The sequence below is a fragment of the Phoca vitulina genome, unplaced genomic scaffold (genome assembly GCF_004348235.1).
Source record: "Phoca vitulina isolate PV1807 unplaced genomic scaffold, GSC_HSeal_1.0 scaffold4, whole genome shotgun sequence".
NCBI lineage: Eukaryota > Metazoa > Chordata > Mammalia > Carnivora > Phocidae > Phoca > Phoca vitulina.
In genome coordinates, this window is record NW_022589707.1 from 8,116,186 (window position 1) to 8,138,881 (window position 22,696).

Below are 22,696 nucleotides of genomic sequence, written 5' to 3' on the forward strand. Positions count from 1 at the left end.
ATTTAGTATTTTCTCCCTCTTTTTTTTTAAGATTTTATTTTTAAGTAATCGCCACGCCCAACACAGAGCTCGAACTCACAACCCTGAGATCAAGAGTCGCATGCTCTAACCGCTGAGCCAGCCAGCTACCCCAGTATTTTCTCTTTTTTATACTTTATGTTTTTTTATGTTTAAATTGGAATTGTAAAGTACACTTATATACTATTTATTACTGTTAATGATGCCTTAAAGATGAAATATCAGTGAGTTACCACTATTTTCTACCTTTCTGTCAGAGTAAAGTATTTAGTTACAGCTTTCACGTACATATCACCAATTTTCTGGTGATATTTTTTGTTTACCGTTTGACTTCCTTCCTTCCTTTTCTCTTGTGTTAATTTTCTATAGACCCTTAGCTGTGTTGTCCATTCATCTGTCTGAGTTACTCATCTTTGAGGAAGATGCATTTTCTTGGATCCGCTGTTTTGGTGAATATGCATATCTGGGGCCCCCAGGGCCATGTGTCCACCTCGCAGGTATTAAGCTTATGACTCAGAGGCTTGTATTTATTCTTTTCCTTAATGCTCACAACAATGTCTTCTCTGCTACAGGGCAAAGTGCTTCCTGCAAATATGGCTCATCTCTGCAATTCTTTGGTTTGCTCGGCCTCCCCTGCTTGTTAGAACTAAATTGTAGACTTTTTTTTTTCATTTATCTTTGTGCAATGAAATATGAAGACAGCTTTTTCTCCCTCACACCCCCATACATGGTCACTTTCTATCCCCGCTCCTCCTAACATTGTTGGATCAATTTTTGGTTGAATCAGTGTTCAGTGCCTATAGTCTTATGACTTATACACGCTTTTTACAGCTGAGCCATGAAGTACGTTATGATTACTTTTCCTTCCCTGAACATTTTAATAATGATTGTCTCATTTGCTTTGTCTTCTATGGAGCTTATCTCCAAACTCTCTTCTCAGTCTGTTAATAAATGAGGTATTCTATTTAATCTTGAATGAGTCTCTCTTGGAGTCTCTGACCTGCTCCGGTTTGTATTGGTTGATCTCTGGGACTGTTGCACAGTGTCTTGAAGTATGTCCCTGTGTTATCCTGGGGATCCCCTTCACCTGCTCTTCCTATATGTCCTCACTTGTTATATGCTATGTCTTTGTGTTTCCTTAGTCTTTTTTCCCATGTTCTTGGTCTAACACATAATTCAGGAGATAATTTTATGTTAGATATACATGTTTGAAAAGATATTTGTTCTACTATGTATTTGAATGACAATTTCTAGTTGGAAATAATTTTTCCTCTGAATTCTTAAGCACGGCAGCATTGTTTTGTAGCTTCCAGAGTTGCTGCTAAGAAATCCAATGCCCTTTGTCCATCATATTTTTTTTATCGATTGGATTTTTGATTGTTTGCAACTTGTGTCCACCTCCCCTCCCCGCCCCAGAAACTTTAGTTCTCTTTGTCGTCAACGTTCCTTTAATTGCCCTTCTTAGTTCCTCTGCCCAGGTCAAATCCCAGTTTCTGAATAGTGGTTGTGACCATAGAGAGTGAGCATAAACTTAAACCTGGGATTTTTTCATCAAAAACTAATGATGTAATGTATGGTGATTAACATAACAATAAAAATTAAAAAAAAACCCTGGGATTTTTTATTAAAAATAATTTTATTGTACAAAACCAAATCATCTATCTGGTGCTTGTTACATGACTGTATACACTTGCCAAAACCCATAGAACTGTATGAGTGTATATATATATATATATATATATATATATATTTCATGATTTCCTCAATCCTTTCCCAAAAGGTCCTTTCCCAAAAAGGACCTATGGCCATTTACTCAGATGACAGGACACTAAGGAATACCCAGATCTCTCGAGGACTAGGAGACACAGGGTCCTAGAATGTGCCACGACACCACTGTTGGAGTACGGGCCCCAGGTAATAAATATAGTCCTGGCCAAAGGCCATCTTACTATGGGTCCACTGGCCCACGACCCATCTAGTGGTCATTTTCCCTTCTTCTAATGTATAATTAGGATCCACACACTCGATAATTAGAGAAATTCCAGTAATGGGTCCTCATCCTGTGGCATTAGAACCTTTAAGGCAGAGTGGAGTGTGAATTATTTTGTGTCAAATTAGGTGGCAACCCATTATGCTTACTACGTAATGACACTGTGGTAGTGGGGACAGAATGCAATATAGGCCACGCGACCAGACAAAGCAGTCATTACAACAGTCCCAACTCACAGGAAAACACAGGTCAAAAAAAATTAGAAAATGTAAAATGATATTTCATCACAGCAGAATTGCTTCACAAGAATAAATGAGAATGAGGCTTCGACCAAAGTACTTTTCCGAGTAGCTCTTTTGTTAAACAAGCAAGGAAAGCCGTTTACTAATGGTGAGTTAATTAAATTCTGTTGGCTTGCAGCAGCTGATAGAAGTATCCAAAGAAAATAAATTAGCCTTTGGCAAGAACAGTTGTTCAAAGAGCCGGGGATATTGGGAGCAACATTGATATTTGAAAAACGAGGTGAACGATTCAGGTGGTTTCCTGGGCTCTTTGCTCTGAAGTCTTCTTTGTCTGCTTCTTCAGACAGCCACTCCACCTTTCTTCTGACTAGTATTTGGATGGCATAGCTTTCTACGTACCTTTACTTTTTTATTGTGATCAAAAAACGCCATAACATAAAACTTAGCATCTCAATCATCTTTTAAGTAGCGTGAAGTATCTTCACATTGTTGTGAAACAGATCTCTAGAACTTGTGCATCTTGGAGGACTCAAACTATACCTATTAAACCACTGCTTTTCCCTTCTCCAGTCCCTGGTGAGCACCGTTCTACTTTTTGCTTCTGTGAACTTGACAGCTTTAGATATGTCAGTGGACTCATACAGTGTGGAAGCTCAGTCATGTCCCAACAATTTGTCTTTTTAAATGTCCCACTGCAGAAAGTTTCACTTGAGGCTGATAAGGCAATATTCTAGAGCAGGGCTCAACAAACCTTTTCTGTAAAGGCCCAGATGGTAAATATTTTAGGTTTTGTAGGCCAAGAGGCAAAATTGAGAATATTATGTAGCTACTTACATGACAAGAGAGAAAACAAATTTCCCTAAATTTCTTATTGACTCTCCTCAGTAAATGTATAAACTACACTATCCCATCATTTCACTGCTTCTACAGTACCTTGCAATTATTCTTTAGGTCACTGTTACCCACATTTTCATCCCAACATATACTTGTAATTTGAGTTCTTTTTTTTAAATTTTGAGTAGGCTCTGCACCTAACGTGGGGCTTGACCTCATGACCCTGACATCAAGAGTTGCATGTTCTACCAACTGAGCCAGCCAGGTGCCCCCACTTGGAATTTTAAAAACTTGAATAACATGTCTCAGCTCCATCATATTAATAACTACTCCTCAGTCAAAAAACTGGCAAAGGAGAGTATTATTATATGTTTCTAGAGGAAATTAAAAGTAGAAGGGCAAGTGTAATTATTTAATTGTACATAGTAGGAATGACCCGTACATGTTTAGGGAAGCAATCAGACTCCCTTGAGATTTTTGTGAAGCATGTAGTTATGTCTCATTATAGTGCAGAAAACCTAATTAGAACCCCATGAACAATCAGAGATCACTGAGAATCCAGTTTTTTCTTCCCATTAGGGAGTTCATTCACATATAGTTGGACTGTGAATTTTTTATCTGGTTATATTTCATCCTTTGCTTTAGTTGGTAGGAAGCCTAAAGGTGAACTTCTGGCCCATCTTTAGTAATTCTGGTATGTACTTTTGTGTAGGAATTTTACTCTTGGCTTCTTTTATTCTTAAATGCCTTCTATTTATATTTTGTAACATGTATTTTGGTAATTTATCACAAATCTTTTCTGGAACACAGTGGGATATAAGTAATTGACCAAATAAACACATGAATACATGAATGCATATACAAAAACTATGATGAATAAAATTAGGTAAGATGTATCCATAGTTTAGGCACAGTTTAGGTTCACATAGCAGTGTACTCACTCCATATATGGTCTGTAAAGTGTGTCGCCCTGAGAGGGGCAGCCTGAGTGGGGGCCCTGCTGCATCTGGTTCTTTCCTCCCCTTTGCCCCAACCACCAAGGTGGTCCCCCTCTGGTTGTATATGGCATCTAGATTTTATTTCAAGGAAGGGTTTTGTTGCAACAAAAAGTATAAATTAGACCATATACTACACACTCAATACACACCTATCAGCTGTATTCATCTAGTGAGTGTGTGGAGACTTACGTTCTTCACTTAGTCCTGCAGCCCGGAGCTAAGGTTTCAGGCACATCACCAGGTCTCTAGGGTTGCTTCTCTGACAGCATCTCTAAATAGGCAGAATACTGTTTGAACACTATCATCACATACCTAGAAACCTCAGAAGTATTTTATAGGATGAAGAAGCAGAGATGACCATTTATCTAAGTCAAATTAAGAGACTCCTAAGTAGAGGAAGTAGTAAATCATAAATTCATTTTTGCCATTAGAAAGTAGATATAAGTATTATGATCTGGTAATGCCCACTTGCTCTCTACTATTTAAGTGTACGAAGCCTTAAAGCGGGAAAGCAGTCCTCGGCTTCCATGTGCTTGGATGTATGTCGCACATGCTGCACACATGCTGGAAGCCGGGGCATCTTGCTAGTTGCGGAGTTTCAGGATCCATTCTGATTGCTGCTCCCCAAGGAGGCAGGAGGTGTCAATTTATAAGGGATACAAACATTCCCATTGCCTTCTTTTATTTTTTTTAAAGATTCATTTATTTATTTTAGAGAGAGAAAGCAAGCATGAACAGCAGAGGACGAGGGACAGACTCCGCACTGAGCATGGAGCCCGATGCGGGGCTCGATCCCACAACCCCGAGATCGCGACCTGAGCGGAAATCAAGAGTCGGACACTTAACTGACCCACCCAGGCGCCCCAACCCATTGCCTTATTTTCTCTCAATACTTTGTTCCTATTGCTGACAACAATCACACACTACTGTGTTCAGTTGTATATACTTCTTAAGGGTCGGGATTTGCGTTATCTATCTTTGCATCCCTAGCTCCTAGGATATGCTTGGCACACAATAAAACAATAATTAGATGGGAGTCAGAATTATATGAGGTCAGGTCTCACAAGTCCTTTGCTCTACCAGCTACGATATGCTTAATTATTCAGCGAACAAGTATCAGTGAGCTTTCTTGTGCAAGGTATCATACTATGCACTGGCTATAACACTTTTGAAATGAGCTATGACTCAGCGAAGAGCCAAACTTAACATGCCCAAGCAGGAACCACAGCCCTAGTGGACAAGCTTCGAAAAAAATATCTACTTTCCTCTCTCATAAAGAGTACCTGTGGAGCCCCAAACTTTATTTTTTTCCCTCCACTCTGGGGTCAAGAAAGGGGAGAAGGCCCATGACATACCCAGGACCTGCATTCACCACACTCAACAGGATACCGTAATGAGACCAAACAATAAACTTTAATTTGGGTGTATTACAGTACAATATAATAATTCTTTTGGAATACAAAAATAATTAAAAATGTTTTCCATTTGCAAGTAATCTCTGCTACCAACTGTACATAGTACAGGGATGTTCTGAACTGTACACACGACCCTACATTCCTCAGCCTGCATCCCCCTTCTCTCCTGTATCATCACACGTAAGAGAAACCGCCCTGCAGCGCGACTCTGCAATCTTGAGACTCCGCCAACACAGTTCAGAAGTAGCTATCCTTACTAACAGAATTGGATGGTACCCCTCTTAAACTAGTCCTTAGGCTTTTTTGGCTCACTTCTATAGATTAAAAACTTTTTAAAAATTAGTTTAAAAATTCCAGGAATTGCTACGTTTGGAATATCTGCTTTTCCCAAGAGACAGGAAAATGGCAGGGAGACACAAGAGTGTTAAATTCAACAAAAGCTCATTTAAAAGTAAATCACCATCAATGGAAAAGCTTATCAAGTATAGGAAATTTGAAAATAATAGCAATTAACTGGAAGACAAATTTCTTTGCCAAAAGCCACAGAGGTGTTCCGTCTGTCTTTTTCCACTACTATGTTTCCTAATATTTTAAGTAAGTAAGAGTCACAAGATAATTCTAAAATTATAGCAGGTTCTGCCCAGCTCTGATCCACCGAGTACCTTAGATGCTGAGAACCAACTACTGAAAAAGTAGGAACAGCATTAATGAGAAAGTAGAAGCTTTGGCATATGAAAAAAATGATGCAATTTTGTTTTCTAAAATTCAGTTATTTGGGCCAGTTGTGCTCTGAACTGATTAGATTTGGGTCTAAGATAAAAGACAGGAACTGAAAGGACCTCTTGCAACTGTCCAGAAAGCAAAGGCTCCCTGAAGTCACTGATCTTCTCTCCTTGGCTGCTCCCCTGCCATGTTCCCGGCTCCATGCTGTACAGCTTCCTCGGCCGCAGCGCGTGCCGGGGGCGTGAATTCTCTAAGCTGTCTGTAGTGCTCAAGGAATTAGGACTTTCTTTCAGTTCTCATGCCGGACAGGGATGGCTCTGCACTTTGTACACCTGTAAGGCTGGGGGCCTTAAACTAACAGAAACAAAATACAAAAAAAAAAAAAAGAAACAAAGGTAATCTGGTAGAGAAAAACAGGTATGTCTATTTTCTGAAAAATCAGTCGTGAGTCTAAAACTGCTCAGTCGTATAATGGGTTTATGTCGCAAGAACTCAGAAACATGGGGCCGGAATATGACTTAGGACAGAGTGCAGCCATTAGGAGGTTCATCAAAGGGCTCTGCACAGTTCATGCTTTATTATCATTATATTAATAAATAGCCACACTGCATATATATAATCTTTGTAGCCCTACTTTCAAAATTGATGTTTATTCAGCACGGTATATGAAAAGAAAATCCCTACCCTGTTTTGTTCCCTACAATATAATGGAGAAGTGACTAAGGCAATCTGAACACTATCTCTTGGATACCTTTAAATGTACCACACAGATTTTTTTCATAGCACTCACCTTTTAAAAAACTCCAGTACTCCTGTTACTCTACTGTAACATGTTATTTATCATCAGAATTACTGCAAGAGTAATCCCCAAAGTCCATTATCTATTAATGAGTTTGATAAAGGATCTTACTGCCACTCTTAGAATCATCTCGCTACTTATAACCTCTGTTCTCCCGAGATTCAGAAACGCATTACGAAACTCTTTCTGGAATTCCGCAGGAAAATGGGATAATGTACAGATGGCTAAGATGAAGATGACAGAATGATAGTGACTTTTGAGCATTAAAGGCATTTGTTATTGCAGTGAGAGGAAAATGCCATGGAATGCCAATATTAAAAAAAATGATGCCATTCTCCTTAAAGTCAGCAAATTATGTAAGAGTTCTCTGAGTATTTTTGGAAGAAAGGCACCAGACAAGTCCAAAGTCTTATTGCTAGTCGGATCATACAGGGGCCACAGCGTGGACTATGGCACTTAGTTCAGCCAGGACGCTAGTTCTAAGCAAGTCAGTCACTGATCTTGGCTCGAAGGGCAAGGAAGGAAATGTCCAAGAACAGAGCCCTGCATCTTACATTAAACTTGAGGAAAATGATTTCCAATTTCACATCAAAGTGCTGACTGGTTCCCGAGGACTCTGGAGCTATTTTAGACAGGCACTCTGTTTTCTTTGGCCCATTTCTTCATGATCCGGATGATGTACTCCACTTGGGTGTTACCTGTGCTTCTCAGTAAATGGAGCACTTCTCGAAGGGTCTCTCTGAGGAAAAGATTTGAAAGGACAAAGTGTTTCAATACAGCATGTAAATTAAGAGGGAACATAAACTCATACTTGTTCTTCACATACTTCCAGTAGGACATCTTCAGTAATAGACTATGTCACTATGTATTCACAAACCAGTTATGAACTCCCAAGCCTTCTATTTTTATGGTGGCATAGTAAAATGCAAATTCTTTTTTCAATTTAAATTCAATTAGCCAACATATAGTACATCATTAGTTTCAGATATAGTGTTCAATAATTCATCAGTTGCGTATAACACTCAGTGCTCATCAGATCACGTGCCCACCTTAATGCCCATCACCCAATTACCCCATCCTCCCACCCACCTCCGCTCCAGCAACCCTCAGTTTGTTTCCTAGAGTTAAGTGTCTCTCAAGGTTTTTGTCCCTCTCTGCTGACTTCCCATTCAGTTTTCCCTCCCTTCCCCTATGATCCTCTGCACTGTTTCTTATATTCCACATATGAGTGAAACCATATGATAATCTTCTTTCTCTGATTGACTTATTTCGCTAAGCATAATACCCTCCAGTTCCATTCATGTCGATGTAAATGGTAGGTATTCAATCTTTCTGATGGCTGAGTAATATTCCATAAAATGGAAATTCTATGAACTCCGTCTCACTAACCCAAGTTTTCCTTATTTACTTATACTATCTATATACATGTTATTAATTTTTCTGACCTGAGCTGAGATTAAGAATCGGATGCTTGGGGCTCCTGGGTGGCTCAGTCGTTAAGCATCTGCCTTCGGCTCAGGTCATGATCCCAGGGTCCTGGGATTGAGCCAGCATGGGGCTCCCTGCTCAGCGGGGAGTCTGCTTCTTTCTCGCCCTCTGCCCCTCTCCCAGCTTGTACTCTCTCGCTCGCTCATTCTCTGTCTCTCAAATAAATAAAATTTTAAAATAAAAAAAAGAATCGGATGCTTAACTAACTGAACCACCCAGGAGTCCCCCCCCCAATATTTATGTTTTAAGTAATTTAAATTTAATTAAAATTAAAACTCATGTTTTAAGTAATGCATACTAAAACTTCCCTATTACCTTACCAAATGTATAGGTGACTGCCTATTGATCCTCTTCCATAAGAGTTCATTTGTATTTTCTATTTCTTTTTTCCCTCAAGCATCTTCTTTCACCTAATCAAATTCTTTAAACTTGTATTTAGGATTGGAAGTAAATACAAGGCATGAAGTAATTTTTGATAGATTATTTACTTATAAAAAATAATCACATCTCCTATTCATTTACCAGTAACAGATACATTCCACAAAGTTATTTTTAGAAAACGAAATTTAGTTTTAAGTATTTTCATTTTTGTTACAAGTGGAACTGTATGCCATTTAATTTTATGTACTCTACTGTCTCGGTATTTCCTGGAATATGGGAAGGCAAAAGACAAAAAAAAGAATTATCAACCATACCCACTCCATTCCTAATTCTTTGAAGCCTAAACTAAAAGACATGAAAAAGCCAATAGGCAAAGGAAAGAGTAGAAGAGATTGAAAAAGACTTTTTTTAATGAAAATGACAATTCATTTGGAGCCAAATATAGATCTTACTCTTACATTTGAAAGCTATAGTATGCTCACTGTCCCTAGTACCTATGATTTAGAATGACCCGATTTTACAACATAAAAAATTTCTGGAGGAAAAAAGTCAGATAGAAATATGAAACACCTTAATCTTCTATTCATCATTATAAAACATCATTATAGTTTTGGGTTTTCAGAAGATGGCATCCAAGAAAACAATTCTTTTTCCTCACAAACCAGCAAAAGGACAGAGGTAGTGTCTCTTGTCCGATTACTTACTTGGGTTCTCTTCCAGCTAAGATCATCTGGAAAATGCCCACACAGGCACCCCTCTTGCCTTCCCAATATTCAGGGTTGGGATCCAGTCTCTCTAAGACATCAAAAGCTTTGGCTGAGTAGTAGAACTGGCCCATCTGATTAAAAGAAAATATTGTGATAATACTTGTACTCAAAAGATTGCACAGAATGAAACTAAATGTAAACATACCATGAAACAGAACTGTATAAAAAAGTGTATGGTTAGTGATAACATTTTCAGCTAGCAAACTGGATAAAACTTCAATTTCTTATTAAAACAAAAAGGAAAATCACAATTTGAGTACACGGTTCAATTTATATCAACTTACCTTCATTCAGTTTTCAACAATATAACATTTTTCCTACATATAGTCAAGTTATGATTTAATCAACACATTTATCATTTCTTCTAATTATAGTGTAATCTTGATGATAAACCAATGATTGTGATTTGAGCAGGGTATCTTTCAGGTTTCCTCGATACCTTCTGTAAATGACTACTATCATTCATTTTATGCTAATTTGATCATGTTCAACCCAAGAGAACATTACCTTTCTTGACCTTGTTCCTAAATTCTCAAAATGCCTAGATGGATACTGCTACTCTAAACACCAAATCTTCTAAATGTTTACTTCATTTTGATAGACCTCTTTCCCAAATATACTACACATTTCCTTGGCCTCATAGAGCATGCCTAATACCATTAAATTCTGCTTAGATGAGTTTTCTTGACTGGCCATTATAAATGTAGTGTTGCCATTCGCTGAAGGCTTCAAATTGCTGGGCAATCCCCCTTGTTCAGGGTGGTTTAGTTACCTCTCAATTCCTGTAAACTGTTGTTCTAAACCTTTGCCAGTTTCCTTAAGATCTCTATTGCATTCTTAGCTTATTGTTTTTCTATCTTTCAGGGAAAACACAACTTTCCTCCCTTCAATTCAAATTATATTTGTACTTTCATTCATCCTTCCCTCATTTCTGCCCATTTCATAGGAAGAAGTGTTCTTATTCCTTTTCAAGGTTAATCCTTCTTCCTAAATTCTATTCAAATTACTTTGGGTGAAATAACAATGAGAATGGTATATGAAACACAAATGTACAGTTTAATGCCTATAACATGAGTGCAAGTGTAATCACTACCCAGGTCCAGAAACAAGACATTGACAGCAAAATAGAAGCTCTCTGTGTCGCTTCCAAACCACAATCTTCTCCTTCCCTCCAGAAGCAACTACTATTCCAACTTTTATGGTCATCAGTTTTTGTCAAAATCTTTGGCTTTTTTTTACAGTTTTATTACCTATGTATATACCTTTAGACAATATAATTAAATTCTGCCTCTCAAAATTTTATCTATACGAATACCATAATATTCTTTTGTGTCTTGCATATGTTAAGATGCATCTATATTGCTGGACATAACTCTAGTTGGTTCATTTTTTAGAACATTTTATTTTGAAATAATTCTAGATTTACAGGAAGTTATGAAGACAGTACAAAGAGGTCCCGTGTACCTTTCACCCAATTCCCCCAGTTACGGCTTACCATAGTGCAATATCACAGTATCGAAACCAGGAAGTTGACATTGCTACAATGCGTGCGTGTAGTTCCGTCATTTTATCAAATGTGTAGACTCACGTAACTAGCACTGCTATCAAGATACAGAACTATTCCATCACCACAAGGCTGTGCTACCTGTTTATAGTCATGTGCGCTCCCCTCCCTGCTCACCAGCCCTAACTCCCAGCAATCACCAATTTTTTTTTTTAATTTTATTTATTTGACAGAGAGATAGAGAGCGAGCACAAGTAGGCAGAGTGGCAGGCAGAGGGAGAGGGAGAAGCAGGCTCTCCACTGAGCAGGGAGCTGGACGTGGGGCTCGATCCCAGGACCCCAGGATCATGACCTGAGCTGAAGGCAGCCGCTTAACCGACTGAGCCCCCCAGGTGCCCCTCACCAATTTGTTCTACATCTCTACAGTTTTGTCATTTCACAAATATCATATATATGTATATGAAATCAAGCAGTACAGGACCCTTTGAGATTGAGTTTTTTCACTCAGGATAATGTCCTCGTTATTCCTTGTTAATCCAAGTTATTTTGGTACAGCATAGGAAATATAGTCAATGGTTTATAATAGCGTATGGTGACAGTAGCTACACTGTGAGCACAGCATAACACACAGAGTTGTCAAATCACTATGTTGTACACCTGACACTAATGTCATATTGTGTGTAACTATACTTCAATTAAAAAAATCCGAGTTATGGGGCGCCTGGGTGGCTCAGTCAGTTAAGCATCTGCTTTCAGCTTAGGTCATGATCCCAGGGTCCCGGGATCGAGTCTCGCATCAGGCTCCTTGCTCAGCCGGAAGCCTGCTTCTCTCTCTGCCTGCCACTCCCCCTGCTTGTGCTCGCTCTCTCTCTCTCTGACAAATAAATAGAGTCTTTGAAAAAAAAGATTAAAAAATCCGAGTTATTGTGTGTACCAATAGTTTGCTCCTATTATATAACTCTAAAAAAGTAGGAGGGACCTCCACCCAAAGTTGGTTTGGATATCAAGAGTGATGATGCCACACACACACACACCAAGAGAGCATGGAAAGATTTCTTACTTATATAATTGAGTTCTGTGGGGGAAGTAGGTCAGGCCTCTCAAGCAGTCTCCAAATGGCCTGAGAGAGCAAGGCAAGGAGACTGGCTGGGTTTTTATTGTGGCCGGGGGTGGGGCTGGAATGAGGTTCCCGAGCAGGAGCAGGGGCTTGTGTGGTTTGAATCACCTGATGGCGTCAGAGAAGGGACTACCTAGCATTTCTTATCATCTTGTCCAGATGTGGGGCACAGGGGGAAGAGGGAAGGGTGAGGCTTAAAAGCTGTCAGCAGTCAAACATCAAGAAATGGAGTCAGGCTTGTCATCACCATTCCTGTTTATCCATGAGTAGTAGTCCAACCCAAACCAGTTTGTTTAACCATTCACTACTGAAGGACACTTGGATTATTTCCAGTTTTTGGCTATTACAAATAAAGCTGCTGTTGACATTGGGAATAGGTATTTGTGTAGACACAGGTTTCATTTCTCTGGGATAGATGCCCAGGAGGGTGATTGCTGGGTCATATGGTAAGCATATGTTTGTTTGTTAAAGAAACTGCCTATTTCACAGTATATATTTTTTTTGTCCTTTTACTTTCAACCTACCTATGTCATTATATTTGAAGTGAGTTTCTTGTAAAAAGCACATAGTTGGGTCATGGTTTCTTATCCATCCTGTCAATGTCTGCCTTTTAATTGGCATATTTAGACCATTTACATTTAATGCAATTATTGCCATGTTAGGACTTAATTCTGCCATTTTTTCCCTACTTGCTTTTTCTGTTTTTCCTGGATATCTCGCACATGTCTCTGTAGTTTGCAGCTGGAGAAAGACGTGAGTGTGCAATTAGCACAGAGGTAGGGCAAAAAAGTCTGGATTTGACCTCTCCAGTCTTCTCCTATACATATCTTTTTCCTGCTTTTTCTATATTGTAATAAGTCTCAGCCATGAGTGTAACTTTGAGTCATGTGAACCCTTCCAGTGACTCACCAAACTAATGGGTGGCCATGGAGCCACTGAGACAGTAGGTTATGCTAAATTGTTTTTCAAGGTCATTATCTTCCTTTGATCTTTACCCCATCTTCCTCTCATCTCTTTTAGGGTCTTCCTCCGTCAAAAATGTTCCTTAAATCTTCTAAAACAATGAAGCGTGGATCACTACATCAAAAACTAGTGATGTATTGTATGGCGACTAACGTAACATAATAATAAAAAAAATGTTCCTACTCTCTTGAATCTTTAATATCTCTCTGTTCAACAGCTTCACTGCCTAAGGATATACTCTTACTCCCTACTCTAAAAGAAAAAACCTCTCCCTCCACCTGGAAAAATACTCCCCCACCCCTAATCCCTAACCCCGTTTTCCCTTTTAAGTTAGCAACACATTTCCTCCCTTATCCTTAGCATCAATTGTTTTTTGAAAAAATTTTTTTACTGTAGTCTACACTCACTGAATCTGCTTTCTAATCTCATTCTCTTGTCTACGCACTATTGTTTTCTCAGGTCTCATACAGTTCCATCAGGTTGCAGACTTGACATTCTCTCCCTTCGCTTTTGATAAAATAGAAACAAGAAAAACAGGAATGAAAAGCACTTTCCCCCCCTCCCGGTTCTTTTCTTTCTTTATGTCCATCTTCATTCTCTGTCTCTTTCACTGATTCTATTTCTATCCCTTAAACACTGGTGTCCACGTGGTTCCTCATCCCATTCACTGGTTAACCTCATTCTCTCCCATACTTTGCTGCTGCTACTACTATTACTATTACGACCACTACCACCACCACCATTAACTACTGCTAACTTCTCTCTCTTTCTTTTTTGAGAGAGAGGGAGAGCATGCACACGTGTGGGGAAGGGGGAGGGACAGAGGGAGAGGGAGGAGAGGAGAGAGAGAATCCTAAGCAGGCTCCATGCCCAGCACACGGAGCCAATCCCACAACCCTGGGATCACAATCTGAGCTGAAATCAAGAGTTGGATGCTTAACTGACTGAGCAACCCAGGTGCCCCTACTGTTAACTTCTAAAACTGCATTTCTAATCCTGACTTCTCACATGAACATCTGAGCTCCAGGCTCGCCCTGATAATTTCCCACATGTAATACCTCTCTACCTGGAGCCCCAAACACACTTCAGATTTAATACATTTACAACTGAACAAAATTCCTCTCTGAATGTTTTCTTTCCCTCTGTCTCCTCTAACTCACTTAATGTCATTGCCATCTACTAAGTCATGTTAAACATTTTTAAGTTTCCCATGTTTTAAAACCTTTTCCATTGATGGTGATTGACTTTATTTTAGTAATGATTCATTTTGAAATGAGCTATTATTAATTAATTTAACACTAGACTCTCTTTACCTAACATTTGCATGTTTTTTGGACAGGAAGAAATATTCCAAAAAAAGGAATTTCCAGAATTTGAGGCTAATTTGTAAAAAAGCTTTTAATCTATAGGATAGGGCCCCAAAGTCCTCTCTCCTTCTCCCTGCCTTTCCAACTCCCCCCCCACACACACACAGACCCGCTCCTGCATACACACACAGTCCTTTACTAAATCTGAGTGCTTTTTTATTCTTTTTTTTTTTTTTCTGGTTCCTTTGTCTCTCCTGTCTACAATTTGCACCTAAGTATTCCCCAAGGTTTGGTTTGCAACTCTCTACTCTTCTCACTTTCCTTCCTTACCTGGGTAATCTTGTTTTCCAGGGCTTTAATTACTATTGAAATGGTGATGATTTATCCAAATCTATGTCTCTACATGTCAGAAGACATCTTTCTTGAGCTTCAGAACCAAGTTTCCAACTACCAGATGAATATCTCTACTTGGATGGTATCTAAAGACTCACACACAACCTTTAGAAATCTAAAACAATCTCTCTGAATCATTGTTTCATATACATTGTTTCATATTTCACTTATATGCATACATACTTAATATACATGTAAAACCCTGAAATGCTGTCTATCTTTGAGTTCAGTTTGTTCATGAAAGGGATGACATTTCTTTTTCTTTTTTAAAGATTTTATTTATTCATTTATTTATTAAAGTAGGTGCCACACCTAGCATGGAGCCCAACATGGGGCCTGAACTCACGACCCTGAGATCATGACCTGAGCTGAGATCATGAGTCAGCCACCTAACCACTGAACCACCCAGGTGCCTCTAAAGATGTTATTTTTAAGTAATCTCTACATCCAACATGGGGCTTGAACTCACAAACCTGAGATTGAGAGTCCCATGCTCTTCCAGCTGAGCCAGCCAGGAGCCCCAGGGATGACATTTCTGATAGTTCTATGTGAATCCTCTTACCAATGGCCATTTAATCTCTAGGACACCTCTCCCTAATAATTAATCAGTGTAGCACGTGAGACTGATCTTCAGTTTTCCCTTTAGATCTCACTCAGACTCACCTTGTAGCAGTCATTAGCAATGAGCTGTAAGAGGCTAAAGGACTCGCCAGAGGTTTCCATCTTGAGATAAAGTTCCCAGGCTAGTCTTGGTTTCTTGTTCATGATATCTACAAAAAGAAGCAAAGATTTTTGCCTCTTAAATGTATAGGAAATATAATTCTGCATCTTGTTATTCTTTGGATTTGGTTCTATGTTCCAAACAGACAAAGAAATGGTAAACAGCTCTTATGTAGAAAGTTTGCAATGTTAGCATTAAGCTGGTTCTCCATCAGAACTCTACCATATGTAAAATACTTAAGTTAGGATTCACATAATTGTTTGTTTTTAGATTGGGTTGATTTCCAGTAGTTCCCACTTTTCTCATCTGCTTAAAAGTCATGTATCATTCATTCAATCCCACTTATATAGTTTCAGCCTCACTTAGAACATCTGATTGCTGAAATTTTCCCATGACTTTAAAAACTCTGTGAACATTTTAAATCCAGGGGAAAAAGAGAAGCAAGAAAAGATAATGAAGAGGGAGAGACAGATAGAGGTTGTAGGCTACATAATATACAAAAAGATTACGTTTTTGACATTTTATCACTTTTCAGGCCTGCATCATAATGAAAAGGTAAAATTAGCATAACAGTATCACTTAACAAAGAACCCTGTAAACTGAGATTCTGGAAACTTTAACAGGGCTGATGGAAAAATTTGGCATCTTTCAGGACTGTTCATGCTAGGTCAACATTGTATGGTAGAACTAATCACAAGGTAAATGTATGTAATACATGTACAGGACCACCCTTATTGAGTTGTATTAACGATGCTTAATTTCAGTGTTTACTCATTCTATGAAACAAATTTAGAAATGTTCACTGTTAATTTCCATCCAGAAGATTATGCAACAGAGAAGAAAAAGAGGATTCCTCTGTAACATTTAAAAGAAGACTCACAGCACCGAGCTAACCAACTGAGGTAAATGTAATCATTTTTCATCTTCTCACTTTGGATTAAAAGGAAAACCTGTAAGAAGAGGAAAGAAAGGGAATAAACATGAAGATATTTTTGCGGTAAAAATACCATATCAGCTTGCTTTATTTGATTAATACTTAGTGTAGCCTTACAGATGGTCAAATTCTCTACAGGCTACTAAGAAAAGGACAAAACTATGGAGATGTTGACACACTTCTCTCAGTTATTGATATCACAAGCTGACCGAAGAAATTTGGTAAGGATATAGAAGATTTGAACAGAATAATTAACAACTGCGTAACACCTATTTTGTTCAAGGACACATGACCATGTTACTGGGCAGTAAAGCAAGCCTCAACAAATTTTGAAGGACTGGTGTAATACAGAGTACACTGGATGACCACAATACGATTAAGTTAGAAATCAAAATGAAATAGCCTGGGCAAGATAATACACATACTTGAAAATTATGACACATGTTTTAAAATAACTCACAAAGACATAATGGAAGTTAGACAATAATTAGAATTTGAATAATAACAAGTGGAACAATTTGCTAAATGATAACGAAATTGAATTGAATAATTCAACTGAATTGCTTTGAATGATTCCAAATCAGTCTATGGAATTAGAAGTCAAAATAGTGGTTAGCCTTGGGAGAAAGGGACGGACTCAAACAAGGAGATGAGGACGTTTCTATGGAGTTAAGACAATACTGTTTCATGATCTGAAGACTGATTATTTGGGTACATTCACTTCAAAAATTCATCAAGCTCTATAGTTTAATTTGGATACTTTTCTCAACATATGTTATGCTTTTATAAAATATAGCAGAAAAAGGAAAACAGTAATATGGCTATAAAATCTATATGTCTATTTACATTGTACTTTTTAATGTAACCTAAGAACAAAGGAAATTTTTATAATCCTTTGCCCCTGAACTTTTTATTTCAGTGAGAAAAAGATAACAATGTTTTTATTTTAATTATTTTTTTTCAAGTTTTTATTTAAATTCCAGTTAGCTAATGTACAGTGTAATATTACTTTCAGGTGTAGAATTTAGTGATTCAACACTTAACATACAACACCCAGTGCTCAGCACAAGTGCACTCCATAATTCCCATCACCCATTTAGCCCATCCCTCAACCCTGCCCTCCAGCAACCCCCAGTTTGTTCTTTATAGTTAAGAGTCTGTTTGGGGGGGGGGCGGAGCAAGATGGCGGAGGAGTAGGAGACCAGGATTTCGTCTGGTCTCAGGAATTCAGCTGGATAGGGATCAAACCATTCTGAACACCTACAAACTCAACAGGAGATCGAAGAAAAGAATAGCAACAACTCTCTGAACAGAAAAGCGACCACTTTCTGGAAGGTAGGATGGGCAGAGAAGTGAATCCGAGGCGATATTCGGGAGAATAGACGGCGGGGGAGGGGCCTCTGTCCGCCGCTTCTGGCAAGTGATAGAGCCGCGGAGCACAAAATCGGAACTTTTAGAAGTCGGCTCCGCTGAGGGACGTCACTCCAGTGGCTAAGCAGGGGGTGGAACCCTCGTGGGACAGTGTGGTCTCAGGATCCTTGGGGTCACAGAAAGACCGGGGGTGCCAAGTGCGGCAGAGCTCCCAGGTATCAGAGCGGGGAAGCCGGCTGCAGGGACGGAGCCAAGGCGCGGGCTCTCAGCTCGGGGTTGCCATAAACCGTGATCCGCGGCACAGTCGGGCCACTGCTCCTCCAGCAGGGACCCAACAAGCAGCAGATCCGGGGAGACTCCCCTTCCTCCCCTGGGAGGAGCAGCGCGGGAGCGCACCGCAGGGATCTGCTGGGTTTGGAGACTCCACACGGGGTTGGGTGCCAGAGATAGAAATGCTTGGTCACAGACCGGGTGAGCACGGAGTGCGGCCGGAGACCGGGGAGACGGGAGTGACTGACTGCTTTTCTCTGGGGGCGCACTGAGAAGCGGGACCCCGAGTTCTCCGCCAGGGCGGAGATTGGGAGGCTGCCATTTTCACTCTTGGCCTCCAAAGCTGTACCGAAAGCTTGGAACAAAAGCTCCTGAGAGCAAACCTGAGCAGATTACTTAGCCCAGACCGGCAAGGGCGGGGCAATTCCGCCTCCGGCAAAGACATTTGGGAACCATGGCAACAGGCCCCTCCCCCAGAAGATCAGCGAGAACAGCCAGACAAGACCAAGTTTACTGATCAATGAGAATGGCAGAACTCCAGCGCTAGGGGAATACTGCACATAGAATCCATGCCTTTTTTACCATGATTCTTTAGTCTTTCAAAGTTAATTTTTTTTTTAACTGTCTTTTTTTTTTTTTGAATTTTTCTTTTTCCCTTTTTCAACCAACATCTTATCAATACCTTTTTTAAAAAACATTTTTATTTTTCATTTTTAGAGTCATATTCTATCCCTTCATAGTAGTTACCCTTATTTTCGGCATATATATATATAAGTTGTTCTCTCGTTAAAATTTTGAGATAGTTTCTTCTAACAGATCAAAATATACCCTAAATCTCTAGTGTATGGTTTTGTTCTACTCTCCTGCCTGATCACATTCTCTCCTTTTTTTTCCTTTTTTTTTAAAATCCTCTTCTTTCTTTTCTCAAACAACTTCTTATCAATTCCTTTTATAAAATTTTTTATAATTTTCATCTTTACAGTCGTATTCCATCCCTTCATCATATGAACCCTTATATTTGTACATATATAAGTTTTTCTTTCTTTAAAAATTTGGGAGGCACTTTCTTCTAACAGACCAAAATACACCCAAAATCTAGTGTGTGGCACTAATCTATGCACCAGCCTGATCATATTTGATCATATTCTGTTTTTTTTGTTTTGTTCTGTTTTTGTTTGTTTTTATCTTTTTCTTTTTTTTTTTCTTTTTCTTTTTTCTTTCTTTTCCTTTCTTTTCCCCTGGCTTCAGGTCTTCTCTGATTTGTTTAGAGTATATTTTCTGGGGACGTTGTTATCCTGTTAGCATTCTGTTCTCTCATTAATCTATTCTCCTCTGGACAAAATGACAAGACGGAAAAAATCACCTCAACAAAAAGAACAAGCGGTAGTACCGACTGCCAGGGACCTACTCGATACGGACATTAGTACGATGTTGGATCTAAGAGTTCAGAATCATCACTTTAAAGATACTAGCTGGGCTTGAAAAAAGCATGGAAGTTATTAGAGAAACCCTTTCTAGAGAAATAAAAGAACTAAAATCTAACCAAGTCGAAATCAAAAAGGCTATTAATGAGGTGCAATCAAAAATGGGGGCACTAACTGCTAGGATAAATGAGGCAGAAGAGAGAATCAGTGATATAGAAGACCAAATGATGGAAAATAAAGAAGCTGAGAAAAAGAGAGATAAACAACTACTGGATCACGAGGGCAGAATTCAAGATAAGCGATACCATAAGATGAAACAACATTAGAATAATTGGAATCCCAGAAGAAGAAGAATATTGGAGCAAATTATAGCAGAGAACTTCCCTCATTTGGGGAAGGAAACAGGCATCAAAATGCAGGAGGCACAGAGAACCCCTCTCAAAATCAATAAAAATAGGTCAACACCCTGACATCTAATAGTAAAACTCACGAGTCTCAGAGATAAAAAGAAAATCCTGAAAGCAGCTCGGAAGAAGAGATATGTAACCTACAATGGTAGAAACATTAGATTGGCAACAGACCTATCCACAGAGACCTGGCAGGCCAGAAAGGATTGGCATGATATATTCAGAGCACTAAATGAGAAAAATATGCAGCCAAGAATACTATATCCAGCTAGGCTGTCATTGAAAATAGAAGGGGAGATAAAAAGCTTCCAGGACAAACAAAAACTAAAGGAATTTGCAAACACGAAACCAGCCCTACAAGAAATATTGAAAGGGGTCCTCTAAGCAAAGAGAGAGCCTAAAAGCAACATAGACCAGAAAGGAACACAGACAATATACAGTAACAGTCACCTCGTAGGCAATACAATGGCACTAAATTCATATCTTTCAATAGTTACCCTGAATGTAAATGGGCTAAATGCCCCAATCAAAAGACACAGGCTATCAGATTGGATAAAAAAACAAGACCCATCAATATGCTGTCTGCAAGAGACTCATTTTAGACTCAAAGACACCCCCAGATTGAAAGTGAGGGGGTGGAAAACCATTTACCATGCTAATGGACACCAAAAGAAAGCTGGGATGGCAATCCTTATATCAGACAAATTAGATTTTAAACCAAAGACTGTAATAAGAAATGAGGAAGGACACTATATCCTACTTAAAGGGTCTATCCAACAAGAAGATCTAACAATTGTAAATATCTATGCCCCTAACACGGGAACAGCCAATTATATAAGGCAATTAATAACAAAAGCAAAGAAACACATTGACAACAATACAATAATAGTGGAGGACTTTAACACCCCCCTCACTGAAATGGACAGATCATCTAAGCAAAAGATCAACAAGGAAATAAAGACTTTAAATGACACACTGGACCGAATGGACTTCACAGACATATTCAGAACATTCCATCCCAAAGCAATGGAATACACATTCTTCTCTAATGCCCATGGAACATTCTCCAGAATCGATCACATCCTAGGTCATAAATCAGGTCTCAACTGGTACCAAAAGACTGGGATCATTCCCTGACTATTTTCAGACCACAATGCTTTGAAACTAGAACTCAATCACAAGAGGAAAGTTGGAAAGAACTCAAATACATGGAGGCTAAAGAGCATCCTACTAAAGAATGAATGGGTCAACCAGGAAATTAAAGAAGAATTTAAAAAATTCATGGAAACCAATGAAAATGAAAACACAACTGTTCAAAATCTTTGGGATACAGCAAAGGCAGTCCTAAGAGGAAAGTATATAGCAATACAAGCCTTTCTCAAGAAACAAGAAAGGTCTCAAGTACACAACCTAACCCTACACCTAAAGGAACTGGAGAAAGAACAGCAAATAAAGCCTAAGCCCAGCAGGAGAAGAGAAATAATAAAGATCGAGAAGAAATCAATGAAATAGAAACCAAAAGAACAGTAGAACAGATCAACGGAACTAGGAGCTGGTTCTTTGAAAGAATTAACAAGATTGATAAACCCCTGGCCAGACTTATCAAAAAGAAGAGAAATGACCCAAATCAACAAAATCATGAATGAAAGAGGAGAGATCACAACTAACACCAAAGAAAGACAAACAATTATAAGAACATATTATGAGCAATTCTATGCCAGGAAATTAGATAACCTGGAAGAAATGGATGCATTCCTAGAGATGTATCAACTACCAAAAGTGAACCAGGAAGAAATAGAAAACCTGAACAGACCTAGAACCACTAAGGAAATTGAAGCAGTCATCAAAAATCTCCCAACAAGCAAAAGCCCAGGGCCAGATGGCTTCCTAGGGGAATTCTACCAAACATTTAAAGAAGAATTAATACCTATTCTTCTGAAACTGTTCCAAAAAATAGAAATGGAAGGAAAACTTCCAAACTCATTTTATGAGGCCACCATTACCTTGATCCCAAAACCAGGCAAAGACACCATCAAAAAGGAGAATTACAGACCAATATCCTTGATGAACATAGAGGCAAAAATTCTCACCAAAATACTAGCCAATAGGATCCAACAGTACATTAAAAGGATTATTCACCACGACCAAGTGGGATTTATCCCTGGGCTGCAAGGTTGGTTCAACATCTGCAAATCAATCAATGTGATACAATACATTAACAAAAGAAAGAACAAGAATCATATGATCCTCTCAATAGATGCAGAAAAAGCATTTGACAAAGTACAGCATCCTTTCTTGATCAAACTCTTCAGAGTATAGGGATAGAGGGTACATACCTCGATATCATAAAGAGGGTACATACCTCAATATCATAAAAGCCATCTATGAAAAACCTACAGCGAATATCATTCTCAATGGAGAAATACTGAGAGCTTTCCCCCTAAGGTCAGGAACGCAGCAGGGACGTCCACAATCACCACTGCTATTCAACATAGTATTAGAAGTCCTAGCCACAGCAATCAGACAACAAAAAGAAATAAAAGGCATCCAAATTGGCAAAGAAGAAGTCAAACTCTTACTCTTTGCAGATGATATGATACTTTATGTGGAAAACCCAAAAGACTCCACCC

General features: G+C 38.9%; 1 protein-coding gene across 1 annotated transcript in view; it reads right to left on the bottom strand.

Moving 5' to 3' along the window:
- Nucleotides 1-5,355: 5,355 nt before the first annotated feature.
- The window catches only part of TTC26 (tetratricopeptide repeat domain 26), a 54,693-nt gene continuing 37,352 nt past the window's right edge, over nt 5,356-22,696 (bottom strand). Inside the window, exons 15-18 of the mRNA XM_032401480.1 lie at nt 16,541-16,610; nt 15,603-15,709; nt 9,593-9,726; nt 5,356-7,758 (exon numbers count right to left, since the gene is read on the bottom strand). Of these exons, the coding sequence (XP_032257371.1) occupies nt 7,647-7,758; nt 9,593-9,726; nt 15,603-15,709; nt 16,541-16,610 (423 nt within the window). The 3' untranslated portion in view covers nt 5,356-7,646. The remainder of the gene's footprint in view (nt 7,759-9,592; nt 9,727-15,602; nt 15,710-16,540; nt 16,611-22,696) is intronic.